General features: G+C 37.2%; 1 protein-coding gene across 2 annotated transcripts in view; it reads left to right on the plus strand.

Annotated features, from left to right (window-relative positions):
* Positions 1–17,920, plus strand: part of LOC134541496 (periostin-like) — a 378,277-nt gene that overhangs the window by 248,982 nt on the left and 111,375 nt on the right. For both annotated transcript variants that reach the window (XM_063384985.1, XM_063384986.1), the window contains exons 6-7: positions 7,201–7,332; positions 9,759–9,927. In XM_063384985.1, coding sequence (XP_063241055.1) covers positions 7,201–7,332; positions 9,759–9,927 — 301 coding nt within the window. The remainder of the gene's footprint in view (positions 1–7,200; positions 7,333–9,758; positions 9,928–17,920) is intronic.

Below are 17,920 nucleotides of genomic sequence, written 5' to 3' on the forward strand. Positions count from 1 at the left end.
GCCTACAGCTAAATTCTCCAAATTGCCGTGGATCTATGTAGCCCATGATTTACAAGACTTTTTTCTTTACGCTCACTTTCCGTCTTTCATCACAGTGTAACATTATTCTTCTCCTCGGAGCTGGCAGGGAGATAGTCTCTACTGTTCAAAGACCTATGTTTACCCTTCCAGAGGTCCGTCCTGTCATGGTTCGAATCCCCTCACTTCCAATGAAGTTTGTATAAAAATTTAATTTAATATGTATATAAGGATCATAACATTTCTGTAGGTAATAAAACATCGACTTTATGTGCATGAGACATAAATTATGGTGCTGTAAAGAAACAAACAACATAAACAAAGATGGTGGACATTGCATCATACAAGATGGCGACTTTCAACATATGAAAATAAGATGGCTGCTGTTGTGCCATAATATAATATGGCGACCTCCAGCTGACTAAAACAAAATTGCTGCTGAAACATCAGAATCGAAAACATTTACTGTGATGTCAAAATCCAAGATGGAAACTGTGACATCAGAATCCAAGATAGCGGACATGATGCCATAATACAAAATGTCGGAATTCAAAATAGAGGGGTTCAAAATGGCGGAATTATCTTGAAAACATCCAACATGGGGATTTCAAAATTCCGGCTAAGGTCAATGTCATCTAAGATGGCCACCGAGGTCAGGTCAAGGTCAAAGATAAAAGTCAAAGTTCAATATCATCCAAATTGACCGCCGTGACATCACAATCCAAGATGGACACACTCCTACTCCTTTCGCCGGAACGGCCAAGTTATACTACTTAAAAGCTAAGGTATCTAATTACAGAAATGAGTCGGAAACTACTTTGCTGCAAGGTTCTAGCATACGCTAATATCGATTTAAGTGATTTTATTTTCCTGCGCATGCCTTTATTGTGCACCTACATTTCGCTGACAACCGATAATATCAGGTCACTTAAACTTTTAATTAATATTATTTTGACAACGAGGTCGTTGGAGACAGTAACTCTTGAAGACACAAGTGAAATGCTATTTCTTAGACAAAATGGTTTGCTTGCCCAACAAAATACATCTTTATATTAGGCGAGATGTAGTAAGAAAGATAATGTTGGCCCAACAATATGATTTTTTCAACTCATCTGGTTGTTTCGTGGATTCACAAAATCAAATAGAATTTGGTTTGGCAAAAAAAATTGTTGCGGCAAGTAATATTTGTTGTGTCATTTACGAAAAACATATGTTAGTGTCGACGCACCTTTCCCTCTGCGAGATGACGGAATCGGCCATAATGGTCTGTAGTGAGGAGCCACTCCAGTCGGTACCTAGAGGGTCAAGGTAAGGCTTGGAAAACAAAATAATACTGGCGCATGCAAGTATTTACATTTGGTATTCACAGACCCGCGCTGTTGGTCAAAATGGGTTGAACAAGTAATTGTTAATTTTTAACTTAACATAATCGCATTATACAACATAAATGTTTTTTTTTTAGAAGAAACAAATTTAAGAAAATGATGTGTATGCTACTTGAAGGACACGCTTACCACCAACTATCCCGACCAGCGAGCGAAAAGAGGCAAAGTACCCGAGGAAACAAACACTCTTCACTCCCAGCAACGTCCTGGCCAGTCCAAGTAAGACTCACATAAGAATCGCAGTAGCCGCAGCTCGCTGCTTGTAGCACGCCCCATGGCGGAGCCAGAAAACACCATGGCGTGACGTTGCTGTCATGTTGGCAGTGCCGACTTCACATGCCCCTCTGCTTGGGAGCGCTGGTCCCTCCGAGTGCGCTTCTACGGCGTGGCTCTGGGCCACTCGGGGCAGCACAGTACGAGCTAGGCTTGTAAGGATGCTGTCGAAATGTGGATTCACGAAGATGAGAGAGCCTTCCAGCAGCTACAGCGCAAACACGTGACGACGAGGCGAGTGCATAGCTCCGATGTTGGCTTACCTTTTTTTATAAGAGAATGGTTAAAACCAGTCGACGTGAACAATGATATGCGTGTTTATTTGCATTTACAAGTTTAAATCACACGTCATTTATAAAAATAATATTTTACATTTAAAGTTAAAATTTTATTGTTTAGATATTTTAGTGTATGATACATGAAATACCAAACATTTACTGCATTGAACCGCTAAATACAACGTGCAAGCAGATACGAATCAGAGATTGGGAAAGAATAAAGATGAATCATTAGCCGTCAGACGTAAAGCCGTTTTAATCCCCAACTTTTTGTTCCTGATTTCCACATACCAATATAGCGGACGTTTTTTTATATTTGTACCAACTGTTCTAGCCTGCTTTTATTAACGACTTTGGGTTAAGCGGTTCGGAAGAAAATTATATCAAAATATCACTGATTAATAAGTTTATATATATTAAAAGTCCAAAACGAATTTTCATAATACAAATGTAATGATAAGAGTTGACAGTTTCTCCCATTTAACCTCCAATGCAGGTAGAGCTGATACGTTTGTGAACAAAAGGCCGCCATGTTGGTACAAGCCCAGTAAATGAAGGCCAAAAATCGCCTGTTGTCGCAACTAATTCCGGGAAAGCTGAATTTTTGTCAGATGTTAGACCCTTATAAGACACGTATTTCCTCAAAAGTACCCGCCTATCCCGCTTGTGATTTCCCCTCCCCCCTCGCAGAAGTTCTAAAATGTTGACCTTTACAAAATCACTTGTGAATACGTAAATAATTGTGTAAAGTAGTAAATTTATAGCGTATTTTACTCTCAAAAATCTGGTTTTTAATTTTGTTTCTGACAATATTTTCTTTAATGTTGATAGTTAAGGCTTTATAAAATCACAAACATAAAAAAAAACGGGTTTTTAATGTCAAAATGCGCAGTTCTCGTTCTGGATGCTTTTAAATATTGGAAATACACAAAAAAATCTTCAAGTAAATTTTGTAGCACACACTTTCAGCTTAAAAATAATGTATAGTTTACATCGGGGAATTCATTGGTTACTGCTGGGGAGGGGGGGAAGTGAGCGCATGCATATGGCTAGCACACTCCGACCTGCTACATTTATCTACCCGGCTTCCCTACAATCTACTCATATCATGAGATTGTTATTTTAAATATTCCTCTGTTATATGCAGCATTTAAACTTTAAAATTTAAATAGGAACCTAAATCGAATTGTAGGCTAATTATTAACATATTGATGTATTCATTCGCAATACAAAATGGAATCAAAAATAATTGTTCGGTGGTGTTTTTTTTTTTACATATTACGGGTGGAAGGAACGAGAGCTATCCGATGAAACACTTTGGCCTGCGTCATAGATTCGGCTCGATTCCTGTTCACGAAAATCTGAGAGTTCCTGCTTGGTTTCCAACCCTATTCGCCTTTGACAAAGGCAAGAACTGGATCACTGCAACCCCGTTTCGAAATTATTTAGATAATGGTACATTTGCCATAAAACGTATGAGGGTCAAGTGGCTTTTAAGGTTAATATGTTTGAGCTTTGGCAGCAAGAACTGGGTTAAGTGGCAGGCACACCACGTATGCATATTCTTATTGCGTTTCGTTTATTAAGTCTTCGCGATGACGGACCAGGAGTGGGCTACACGTTCTTGTCTTATCTCGGCAATAGCGTGAAGAGTGGTTTAGTGGTTAGGGTCGTGGCGGGCGGGCTGCAGGGCAGCTATGAAAAAATGAACGGACAGTCTTTCGGAGAACTGAAATTACATAGGAATGATATGGTACTGACTCAATCTAGTCACAAATCTGTGGCTGTTCGATCAAAGCGAGTGATTGTCAATCCTCAACCATTATTCAATCGAATACTCTGATAGTGTGATGGTCCGACTAGATTAAAAGATTACCTTTCGTACGAACTGGCTTCTCGACCACCATCCTTATTCGATGATGTTTCTTTACGTAAAGGAGCGAAGTCATCATTCCTGAAGGTATTTTCTGAGGGCATTATTGATGAAATTAAACCCCAACAAGATAAAAGTACTGGTATAGTTATTGATGGAGGCTTTCTCCTCCATAGTGTAACATAGCCAATTGAAGAGACTTTTGGAGAAATCATTGAAAATTACTGCACATATATCGTCACAAAATATGGAATAAACTCAACTGTTGTTTTTGATGGTTACCCTTCATAGTCAACAACTAAGGGAGAAGAACAGTCAAGAAGATCTGCTAAAAACTCATCATGTAACATAGAATTTGAGACAAATACAAAATGTATCACGAAAAAGGAAGCTTTTCTATCTAATACGAATAACAAAAAAAAAAATATTATGAAACTGTCTGAAGCATTAAATAGAAGGGGATTAAGTTCATTCACAGCCGAGGGAGATGCTGACTTAGACATCGTAAAAACAGGAATTGGACATCTCAATAAATTCAATGTAGTCATAGTTGTGGGATCAGACACAGATCTTCTGGTACTGTTTGTAGCACGTGCGCCTGAAGATAACTCTGTATTCTTTCGAAAAGAAATCTGTGGCAAAAATCCTTCCGTTGTTTATTATGACATACAAACAAAAGTAAATGTGCACAGGCGCATCAGAAAACTTCTTTTATTTGCATATGCAATTACAGGCAGTGACACCACCTCGTCATTTTTTGGTTTGGGAAAATCAAAATCTGTAATGTGATCAAAGTTGTTCCACAAGCCAATCTTCAAGCAGAGTTATTTTTGGAAAAAGATGTATCTCGCGATGAATTACTCGAAAAGGGAGAGACATTCATACTTGTAATGTACAGGCTTAGGAGTTATTCTAACCTGAATGAAGCTCGCTACTACAAATTTACATCTATGACAAGTAAATCTGCTTTAAAATCTAACTTTGATTTATCAAAATTGCCCCCACATCAGAAGCAGCTCAGCAACATCTATTACGAGTTTACCTCCAGGTGCAATATTGGATGGGCAATAAACTTCCACCTACAGATTGGGGTTGGAGGCATGAATATGTAAAGGAAAATTGCAGGAAAAATAAAGTTTTAAAACCTGTTCCCAGTACCAAAGCCTTTGCCCCTGATGACCTTCTTTGTCTTGTTTCCTGCAGCTGTAATACTTCATGCGGTAACAATTGCAAATGCAGAAAATCCGGTCTAAGCTGTTCTGCTATGTGTGGAAACTGTAATGGATTATCATGCCTTAACTCTCCAAATTTCGACGAATAAATTGAACTTCCTTCAGACGACTACTGTCATAGTAAAGTTTGTAAATGCTAATGACTGATGCAGATGAAGGTCAACATGTATTGATTAAGGACAATTTGTTAAAAATTAAGGATACATTACTTTTATAATAGAGGCGGGTGGGCGATCCGTGATGCTGTCATCTAAACTACAATTTAATATTTTAAACAATTTAACTTGTTTAAAGTTGTTCATAATCATGACAGCTACCGGTTTTAGCCAGTCCGGGACACGGCGGGTCCATAGGTCGTGGATAATGGAAGGCCCTTAATTGGGTAGGGATATCTTTCCCCCAAACCAAAACTGGCTATGCGTATTTAAGTAAAGAATTTATGTACACAGAATTGCTTTAAGTATTTGCTAATAAATATTATATAAATATTATTCTTAACATAAAGTGCAAAAAATAAAAATGTAAGTTAGTTGTTTTATGAATTATTTTATATAAAAATGAATACTGTTTAAAACTAGACATATTATTCCTCAAATAATTATGAATGCTACGCGAACGGACTGCGAATACAAAAGGATGCACATAGTAGGTCGGTGCACGCTAGCCATACGCATGCGCTCACATCCCCCCCTACCCAGCAGTAACCAATGAATTCCCCGATATAAACTATACATCATTTCCAAGCTGAAAGTGTGTGCTAAAAAAATTACTTGAAGATTTTTTGTGTATTTTCAATATTTAAAAACATCCAGAACGAGAAATGCGCATTTTGACATTAAAAACCCGTTTTTTTTTTATGTTTGTGATTTTATACCACCTTAACTATCAACATTAAAGAAAATATTGTCAGAAACAAAATTAAAAACCAGATTTTTGAGAACAAAATACGCTATAAATTTACTACTTTACACAATTATTTACGTATTCACAAGCGATTCTGTAAAGGTCAACATTTTAGAACTACCGAGAGGGGTGGGGGGAAAAGCAAAAAGGGGAGAAGCGGGTACTTTTGAGGAAAAACGTGTCTTATAAGGGTCTAACATCTGACAAAAATTCAGCTTTCCCGGAGTTAGTTGCGACAAAAAAACCTTTATTTACTGGGCTATATGTGCAGTGCACTGAAATCTCCCTTCCCTTTTGGCTACACACCTCTCGTCAAGAGGTTTGTAAACAAAAGGCCACCATGTTGGTACATGTAGTGCACTGAAATCTCCCTTCCCTTTTGGCTACACACCTCTCGTCAAGAAGTTTGTAAACAAAAGGCCGCCATGTTGGTACGTGTAGTGCACTGAAATCTCCCTTCCCTTTTGGCTACACACCTCTCGTCAAGAAGTTTGTAAACAAAAGGCCGCCATGTTGGTACGTGTAGTGCACTGAAATCTCCCTTCCCTTTTGGCTACACACCTCTCGTCAAGAGGTTTGTAAACAAAAGGCGGCCATGTTGGTACGTGTAGTGCACAGAAATCTCCCTTCCCTTTTGGCTACACACCTCTCGTCAAGAGGTTTGTAAACAAAAGGCCGCCATGTTGGTACGTGTAGTGTACTGAAATCTCTCTTCCCTTTTGGCTACACACCTCTCGTCAAGAAGTTTGTAAACACAAGGCCGCCATGTTGGTACGTGTAGAGCACTGAAATCTCCCTTCCCTTTTGGCTACACACCTCTCGTCAAGAGGTTTGTAAACAAAAGGCTGCCATGTTGGTACGTGTAGTGCACTGAAATCTCCCTTCCCTTTTGGCTACACACCTCTCGTCAAGAAGTCTGTAAACACAAGGCCGCCATGTTGGTACGTGTAGTGCACTGAAATCTCCCTTCCCTTTTGGCTACACACCTCTCGTCAAGAAGTTTGTAAACAAAAGGCCGCCATGTTGGTACGTGTAGTGCACTGAAATCTCCCTTCCCTTTTGGCTACACACCTCTCTTCAAGAAGTATGTAAACAAAAGGCCGCCATGTTGGTACGTGTAACACACTGAAATCTCCCTTCCCTCTCGTCAAGAGTCGGACCCTGTGCTCCACCTGTATGTTTCCCCAACCTCTGGTACGAAGGCACAGACCGTGAACGCTGTGAGTGCTGTGCCGCAGATGGAGACGGTGAACTGCGCGGCCATCGTGCGCAAGGACCAGGAGGCCAGCAATGGCGTGGTGCACGTCATCAGCAGCGTGCTGGACCCCTCGCTGGTGGACGACCGCAGCCTGGTGGACGTGGTCATGCAGGTACAGCTGTGCTTCTAGTGGCTCACCGCCACTCCGACACTCCGACACTCGGGGACGTAGCGAGTAGTTTGTTCAGGGCCTCACTTATAACCATTATGTGTAAGTATTTTAACAATTTAATTTATGAAAGATAATTAAAGTTCACATTAAAATCCCATGTAATTGTCGACTTCAGAACGCCTATGTTTATATGTATGTTATGATTTGGCTTGATAAAAGAAATAATTTTCGCAGGCTTTCACGGCCATTGTCTGAAAAAAGGTTGACTTCTGGGTTGTAGCCGTGTCCTTGGCAAATAATTCGCCGACGTTTCGGTCGACAGTTCAGTCGCCATCATCAGGGATTCTCTGTATTTTCAGCCTCAAAGAATGAAAATTACCCATAAAATTGGCTTCGCTGTTGTAACTAAAGAACTAAAGTTCTTGTAGAATTTAAGATAGCGAAGTTATCTAACACCTGTATTTAAATATATAAACTTTTTTTAAAATGGAATTATTGTTACTGTAGAAAATGTGAATTCTAAATTAAAATTTAAATCATTTTCAAATTATTTCAAAGTATTAAACTATCTAAAACTGCCGAAAAAGACAAACTCTGTAATCGTTCCTTTATCCCAAATGCCTATGAATTTATGTTTATTAACCTTATTTATATAATCTTCAAGTAGGCCCTACAAACAATTCTACATAATTTTAAACACAAATTACAGTGCTGTCTTCAAAGCAGTGATATTCTGTGAATATGTATTGTTTTTAATACAATCTTAGATATACGCCATAGCAGTTTTGCACTGTTTGTTATGGAATAAATTCTATAACGCAAGTAGTATATAGAAGTATATTCGGGCACAATGTATTTATTATGGGGCTACGATTTTTGGTGGTGACTTGCCAATCGTAAGAATAAGAAAAAAAATTTCTCAAAATGTATTAAAAATCACTCAAAATCACTCAAAATGACACAAGATTTCCTTATTTCGAAATAAAAATCCCTTTTTGTGGGAAAAATTCCTGTTTTATTTCTCAAAAGTTCTAAAATTCTAAATTTTGAATGCCTTAAAATACTTTTGCCCTTGAAATAATCCAAATTTTGAAAAGCGGCTTTAGAGTCCTAAAAGTAAACCGCCCTAAGAAAATTTTTATTAAAATTTATTTTAATGTAATTAAGATTTTTTTAATTTTTATACATAAATTACATGTTTACTCTAGTCGGAAATCAAACCGAGGACAATAATCGATCGAATCAATTGGAGGCTGGTAAATGAGGAATTTATACCTCTTTTATTTTTTTTACCATATTTATTGAACAATTTTTTAATATGAAATTACAATTTTCGCTTCGAACAAGGATAGAACCAAGGGTGTAAATCGATCAAATCAATAAGAATGTTAGTAAATAAATTTTTATTGATTGAATTTTTATTTTTCCCCGAATTTTTGTTTAAAAATTAAAGCATTTCAGGTTTATAGTCAAGGTAAAGGTCATGGCCTGGGTGGCTTAGGGCGTCTTGCTTTAGGGACTCTAAAGCCGCTTTCAGGGATTAGGGTTCTTTTCAAGGGCAAAAGTATTTTCAGGCATTCCGAAATGGAATTATTGCATTTTTGAGGAATAAAACGGGAAATTTTCCTACAAAACGGGAATTTTTTATTTCGAAATAAGGAAATTTCGAGTCATTTTGAGTGATTTTTAATGAATTTTGAATAAAAAAACTTTCTAATCATTACGATTGGCAAGCCACCACCACCAAATTGTAGCCCCTTAATAAATACATTGCGCCCGAATATACTTCTATATACTACTAACGCAGACTAAGAAATAAATTAAACAATAAACCATAGAGAACAAGCCTAAATTTGCCTATCTCAAACAGATATACCAAATGATGAACCTAAACAAGTATTATGGACAAGGAATGAAATCACCAAGAACACATTAGATTTCCTATGACCAACAGTTGCGACATTTCGGGAAATAAAAATCTGTTCCCGTCATCAGTCACAAACAATGGCCTTTAATTTTTTTTGACGTGATAACGTCTTATGAATCGATGAACGCCGGCTGCACGCACGAAAAAGCATGACTCATTGTCACGTTCCGCCTGAGCCGAGCGTGCAAGAACCGGCCAACCATACCGTGCGAGAAAATCTTCTATAATATCAAACAGGTTAAGGCGGACTTTTTAACTAATTGTTCGTGATTATATTTAAACAAATTATATTAATTAAATTTGCAAAACCTGTAAATAATATTTGAAAATAAAAAATTATGCAATTTTTCATCAATGTTTTCTTATGACGTTATCACGTAAAATAATCGTCCGTAAACCGACTTTACAGACAACCCCCCCCCCCCTTTTTTTTTACTTCCGCGTGTGTGGGGCTCGATGGCGGGGAAGCCGCCAGTGACGCCCAAGTGACTGCCCGCAGGACGGCCGCTTCTCGGAGCTGGCCAAGGCCATGCAGGAGTCGCAGTTCGTGGAGCGGCTGCGGTCCAGCCAGCAGCCCTACACCTTCCTGGCGCCCTCCGACGAGGCCTTCCAGAAGATCCCGCAGAAGAGACTGCAGAGGATCCTGGCCAACACCGACGCTCGGGAAGGTACGCACCCACATTCCTTGCATCAACTGTAACTTGCCAGCTCAGGCACCTGGACTAAGTGATGGCAATAATGTTCGCAGGCTTTCACGGCCATTGTCTGAAGTAGGTTGGCTTCTGGGTTGTAGCCGTGTCCTTGGCGAATAATTCACCGACGTTCAGGTCGACATTGCAGTCGCCATCATCAGGGAGCAGTTACCTACTGCAATGTTGACCGAAACGTCGGTGACTTATTCGCCAAGGACACGGCTACAATCCAGAAGCCAAGCTACTAAATTATGACAGTTATTGCCGTTAAATTAACTTGAAAATGTTTAAACTTAATAACATAAATTTTTTAAGACATATATTGGTCTTACATAATTCATGATTTTCAAGCGTACATTGTTGTAAAGGTCCATCATTTTTTTCCCTCTCAAAACGTTACTGATTAATCACAGAGACAGGTGTCTTTGTTACGTCTGCTAAGATGAAAGTTATAAATTATCGTTCGATTATTGTCATTAATAATCTGATGGTCGCTGGTAATCCATTACAAGTGAATAAACTGCCCATTACAGTTGAAAATTAGTCGAAAGGGTCGCAAGAAGCCATTATTGTTGATTGTTTGAAACTTACAAGGAACGTAGAGGGCTCCGAATTAGTCCTATATGCTGTCAAGTGAAGAACCGGAACGCAAACACTTATAGAGCGTATTATATGATAGGAAGTGGGAAGAAGTACATTTTCGGGTATGAAAAAATAGAAAAATTGAGAAAATTCAAATTATAAACATTTTTTATGACAGATGTGTGAATATCACATATAGTTTTTGTCTACTGGAGGCCGCCATATTGGATGGCATTACAGCCTCCATATTGTTTTTTTTTTCTATGGAGATCGCCAACTTGGTTACCGCTGTTTTTTTTTCCTAGAGTGTACCAACATTGCTCTGTCTCATGCATGTAAGATCGATGTTCCAATACCTACCAGTGTTGTTCTGACCCTTATCGACATATTAAATTTTTTTATACAAAATACATTGGAAGCGAGGTAATTGTAACAATTACAGTTCAAACCTCGGGGTTGTAAATAATATGCCTTAGACAACACAGCCATCGAGACATTTACCAGCCTGAGTATAAAAAATGTGTATAAAAAATTACACACATATTCGGACTTGTATATTTCATTAATACGAAGGGATAATAGCATCACGTGTTGGAGACCGAGCCGCCATTTTTATTTTTAGTACTTGCTACTAAGAGTGAAGCGTCAGGATCGCCGCTTCATTCGCTTCATTCGAAATCCGCGCGTCTGTGCTTGCTTGCTCCCCGCCTCCCCTCCACCGGTCGGCGCATGCGCGCTGCACCGAACCTATGCCTTATATACGGCTGTAAAGCCTTTATTCGGTCTTGTTTGTCTTGTCTCGTCTAGCTTGTCTGGTCTCGTCTTAGTCTCTTTCGAGAGCTCGAGTAGTTTTGTGATCCAGCATGTAGTCAGTCAGTTAGGCTTGGAATTGTACGACGTGCGCGACCTCAGGGGAAAGAAAATGTAAGTTGGAGTGGGGCGGTGGCCCTTGCCATAATGTAAGCGTTTGTAAATTTTTGTCTATTTTGGTTAAATTCCCTTTCGATCGCCACCTAGAAAATTACGTTTGGATTTAATTTAACTTAACTTAATTTTACTTCACTTTGTTGGAAACTGTTCTCCCCTGAGACGTCGACGTACATAAAACGTAACCTTATTAATCTGTTTTTAAAATGTAACTTACGTCTGTAACGCAATGTAACGCGCATTTTGTAGTAGGTTTGCTCTTCATATTGACAAGGTTGTAATTTTGCTGCTTTCATTGCGTCTACCTTGTGACGCCCCCTTTTGATGGCCCGTAATAGGACCGCGCAATGTTTCGCCGGCGTAACTTGTAACACTAGACTGTTCTCTATTTTTGTTATTTTAACAGATTTTGTGGACCATATTGGTTGTTGTTAATTAAGTAATCAATTTTTTTGGCCTAATTAAAAATTAATAATGTTGAATACTGTTGTTGTGTAACAAATACCTTTCCTCAATCCTTGCCATACTATGGCCTCCCACCCCGCCTTTATGCTTATAGGCATTACAAGAGTGCTAGTGTCACATACACACAGCACCAGCTAGAGTGTGCTGCCACCATATTAGTTCAATTTTACCTGCTATAGTGCAATAGTATTTACTACCGTGACATCCGTCATATTTTCGGCCATCTTGGCCGCCATCTTGAAAATTTAAATATTAACCTAGCAATTCGAAAAAAAATTCCAAAATTTCTCAAAAAAAAATACTTGTTAATGTACTGATTGATTCGATCGATTTCAGTACTTGGTTGGATACTTTGTCAATGAAAAAACTTGATTTTAAAATAATATTAATTTTTTAATCAAATATAGTGAAAAATCCTAAAAGAGGCTCCAGTATTGTATTTGGAAATTTGAAATTATTAACCAAGAAATTAAAAAAGGCCAAAAATTATCAAAAAAAGTAATTAATGCACTGATTGAATCGATCGATTTCAGCCCTTGGTTCAATCCTTAGTTGATGCAAAATTTAATTTATGCTCTAAATAAATATTTATTTAATCATCCTTATTTCAAACAAGGATTCCTGTTCCGGCTGACTGATATCACTATGCTTACAATGGAGACCATATTCGGTGTATTTTTTTAAAACTAGAGTACCAACTACATGCATATATACCAAGCATCTCCGAACCACAAGGTCTTCTTTGTCAGGGCTTACTATGCAGTGTGATCAAGTAAAAGTCATTTACAAGCATAAATAACGAGTGTCTCCAAACCACGAGACCTTCTTTTTCAAAATTGGAATATCCTTCAACCAAGTGTTTTCCAATGTCAGGCAGACAATACAAGCTTCTCCGAAACGCGAGAACATGTGTCCAATATCAGGCGCATAGGCCAAGCGAATCCGAACCACGGATGACCTATTTCAAGCAGACAAGACAAGAGTCTCCGAACTATCAGACACACAGTATGGATATAATCTATTACAAGCAAACAAACCAACTAAATGGGCATGTTTTACACTTACTGCAGGGCCAAGAGGTTTTGATCCATTAAATATTGAGTTCTGACTTCAGACTTGACTACGCACATTCATTTAGGATACACAGTTGGACACACAACTGGACACACTCTCGTCATCTAGAATACACAGTTAACACACACAATGGACACACAGTTGGACATATGTCATCTAGGTCACACACATATTCAACGAAAACTACACACATTTGGTCACACAATCAACTAAAAGGACACAACTTGGACACCCTTTAGTCGCCTAGGACACACAGTAGGACACTTTCGATATCGTGGAAATGTATTATGTTTCAGTATGTCACAAAAAGTAGAACAATGATTTGTTACTTTTTTTATTCAACTCACAAATATAAAATATCTACAAAAAATGTTTTACTCAACATAGGCCTATCAATATTTTTATTCTATTAATCCCTCTTCTCTCAGAACTTCAAGAATGGGGGTTAACTCAATAGTGCTAGAATACTCTCCCACACATACAAAAGAAATCAAATGTCTCAGTCTGTCAACCATTCCATTTGAGTCGTCCCTCTATGTGAAAAAATGTGTTTTATGCAGTTACTTCCATCTTCCTTTTCTCTTTACTGTCAGTGTTCCGAAAATCTTTACAGTATTCTGTTTTATCACCATTTTGAAAGTCACTATCACCATCATCATCATCATCATCATCATCATCATCATCATCTGAGTGTTCAATATCTTCATCTAGATCACTGTAAGTATCATCCTTTCTAAGTGTCCAACATTTTTCCAAAGTATGGAAGTAGTATAGTTTGGTATGTCCGGGCGCATGGTTCAGGGTGTGGAGATGTGTGTACAGGTTTTTTTTGTGTGGCGACTTCTACTGCCTTCGCACCTACATCTACGATTTCGTCACGGCGTCCATCTTGGATGACCTTGACCTTGAACTTGAACTTAACCTTCAAAATTTGCCAAAATTTGCCAAAAATTACTCAAAATTCGCCAAAATTTCCATTTTTTGGGGGGGAAAAATCCCGTCAAAAATTCTTAAAAAATTCCACGATTCAAAAATTAGGATCTCGAAAACCTCAAAATACTTTTTGCCTTAGAGATAATACAAAGTCCTAAAAGAGGCTTAGGCATCCATGTCTAAAGCCTCTGATAAGCCTCTGTGATCATCTAGGATTATGACCGCCATCTTGGATTATTACGTTATCGTTGCAATTTCCGTTACGGCCGCCATCTTGAAAATCCGTAATTTTTTGTTAGAGAATCGGGAAAAATTTTAAAATTTATTTTAAATTAATCAATCCAATTGAATAATAAAAATTTAATAAAAAAATTATAAAAAAATTTCCACTTACATCATGGAGCTCTGAGTCCTCGGTTCGAACCCGGTAAGGGAAAAAAATACATATGACGACCGATCCTTCCTCTACGGAAGCCGCTGGCTGACTGACCTCCCACCACTTAAGTCAAAGTATACATATATGCCAACTAGTATGACGTTACGATTGCAATATTGTTAATATATATTTATCATCCGATTTTAATGAAAAGAGTTTTACATTTTGAAAAAAAAATTCAAATTTGAATTTAAAAAATAAATAAAAAAATTCCGTTCCATGTTTTGTTACAGCCGCCATCTTGAAAATCCGTTATTTCAATACTAGAAATTCCGAAAAAATCCCAAAAAATATTTAAGAAATTGCCTACTTCAAACGTTTAGTTATTTAAACGATTTCGGTCCTCAGTTCGATTTCCGGCGAGAGTAAACCAGTAATTTATTAATGTATTTAAAAATTCTCAATAAAAAGTAATAATAACGTATTATGTCACACCCGACATTTTGAATTATGTCACCACTGTATCAATCATCATTAGGGATGCCATCTTGAAAATCATTACTTATTAATCCGATTTTAATAAAAAAAAATGGGTGCGTGTACTTATGTACGCGCGTGAGAAGTTATAGGTACTTTACTTCTTTGGCATCATTAAAAAATAGTTTTTAATATCATGCAAATAATTAATTACAATAAAATAATAAAAGGTCTGGAATAATATAGTCAACACAGTCAATAAAGTTCAGTTTAAATCTGAAAAATTAAATAAATAAAATTTAGAGAATAATAAATATATATGACATAATTTGTACTAAATATTATAAGATTCTTAATTTTAAATATTTATATTGATTATTTATTTTTTAAAAGAAAATAAATAAATTTAATAATAAATTCAAAGTTTTAGTTTAAGTTTATTATTTTTTAAATATTTAATATTTTCTTAATTAAATAATCACTTCTCATTTTTATCAAAAAGCTTTCATTAATTTTGTTCATTTATTTTTATAAATATTTATTATTTATTCAATTTAATAATAAATATTAGTAATTAATATTTTAATTTTATGTTAGATTTTAATTTGTATTACAATTTTTTTATTCAAAGTTTTATTAAATTTATTTCTCTATTTTGTAAATATTAAATAACCAATAATAAATATTTAAAATTAATAATTTAATAATATTTAGTGTTAATTGTATTAAATAATAATATTTTAATTTATATTAATAAATAATACATATGGATAGTTAACCTCAATTATATTGGAGCACTTGAAAAAGTATAAAGGCACAATTTTTTTAATAATATTTACGAATAGTAAAAAATATTAATCTAAATATTCAATTAAAATCACTACTGAATATAATTTTTTAGCACATATACAATTCGCACTTGTATGAAACTAAAACACGTGTTCAGAATGTAGAAACTAGAAACATGTGGATAAAAAATTATATATATGAAAACAGTGATCAGAGGCGACGAGCGTGCCAACATGCGTGACTAATAGAGTTTCTATTTCTATTTTGTTGGTAGCTTTTTTTCGAGACTTAATGAGTGGTTTAGCGGACAGCTTCAACCTGTTAATTTTGTGTTACAGTGATACGCGAGCATCTTAAAATTTCACTCTCATCATTTTTTTCATAACGCGCCTAAAAAATACATTGGAATATAACATCAAAAAAAGTTTTAAAAAAAAAGCCAACTGCCGAGTTTTGAACCATGGCTCCGACAGAAGATTACGAGGAAAATGTGTATTATATTTGATGGAACACCAAATTAATGTGATTTTTTTAACCTTGGGATTTACTCTTTACTATGACTATTTTGGTTTACCAAAATAAATTCCATGGTAATTTCACAATCATAAAGTTTCATTTGGAACACCAATACGTTTGGTAAGTCCCCTAATGTGGGTTTATGTTCATACACGTGGATCCGGCATCTTCCTGTGAAAATGTCACATGGTGCGCCCGCAGCTTCAACCTGTTAATTTTGTGTTACAGTGATGCGCGCGCATCTTAAAATTTCACTATTATCATTTTTTCATAACGCGCCTAAAGAAGTATAACTTCAAAAAGTTCAAAATTCATCAAAACATTATCTTATTAGAATACTGATTGATTTAATCGATTCCCGTCCTTGGTTCTAAACGGGTAAGAGCAAAAAAATAAAAAACGACAGATCCTTCCTCCACAGAAGCCACCTAGACTGACCTCATACCACCACTACCAAGGTATATATCGTTAACTGGTATGACGTCATGTCCGCCACCATGTCTTCGTCCGCTGGAGGCCACCATCTTGTTTTCGTCTGCTAGAGTGCGCTGACACCATGTTAGTATAATTTTTATTCACCATACCTTTGACCTCGAATTTTGGCATTGAACTTTGACCTTGACCTTCAACTTTTGACTTTGACCTTGATCTTGAAATTTGACTTTGACCTTGACGACCATCATGGATCCGACATTTTGTGTTCTGTACATGCTACCAGGAGCTACCACCTGTTAGAGGACATTGCCACCATAGTAGTATACAAAAGTTCCTCCGAGATCAGGCGCCAGGCGCTGGAGCCGAGAGCCGATCCACATCTCTGACGTCACGTCCATCTCTGGCGTCACGGCGGCCATCTTGGATGAGCGTAAAGGGACACAGTGTAACGGGACACACTGTAACGGGACATAACGTAACGGGACAAGTAGATCACGGCGGCCAATTGGATCCGCCATTTTGGATGACGTCATTGTTTTCTCGAACATTCCGACGTTATGTTATTCGCCATATTGGATGATGACGTCACCATTGCAATTTTCGTTACGGTCGCCATCTTTAAAATCTTTATTTATTATCCGATTTTAATGGAAAAAAATTTAAAATTTATAAAAAAATTCAAATAATAAAATTTTAATAAAAAATATTTAAAAAACAAACATTTACGACACAGAGTTCAGGGTCCTCGGTTCGAACCCGACGAGTGCAAAAAAATTTAAAATGACGACCGATCCCTCCTTCACAGTGGCCGCTGGCATACTGACCCCCACCACTTTTTGCCATTCATATATATCGTCACCTAGTATTACGTCATGTCCGCCATCTTGTCTTCGATGCTGGAAGCCATCATCATTGTATCGTCGGCTAGAGTGCGCTGACGCCATGTTAGTTTAATTCTTACCCGCTAGAGTGCTGTAATCATTTATTATTATTGCTGTGACACCCGCCATCTTGAAATATAGACGCCATCTTGGAAATCCGAAATTTTAATGTTAGAAAATCGGGATGAATTCCAATATTCATCAAAAAATTAACTTATTCGAATTCTGATTGATTATATCGATCACCGTCCTCGATTCGAACCCGGTGAGTGCAAAAAAAACAACTAAAAATGGCAACAGGCTCCTTCCTCAATGGTGGATGCAGACAGACTGACTCCTACCACTTTTTTTCAAAGCATATATCGTCAGCTGGTATGACGTCATGTCCGCCATCTTGTCTTCGTCCGCTGGAGATCACCATCTTGTTTTCGTCCGCTAGTGTGTGCTGATACCATGTTAGTATAATTATCTGGTCACCACACCTTTGACCTTGACCTTGAACTTTGTCCTTGAC

Source organism: Bacillus rossius (assembly GCF_032445375.1).
Source record: "Bacillus rossius redtenbacheri isolate Brsri chromosome 4 unlocalized genomic scaffold, Brsri_v3 Brsri_v3_scf4_1, whole genome shotgun sequence".
Taxonomy (NCBI): Eukaryota; Metazoa; Arthropoda; class Insecta; order Phasmatodea; family Bacillidae; genus Bacillus; species Bacillus rossius.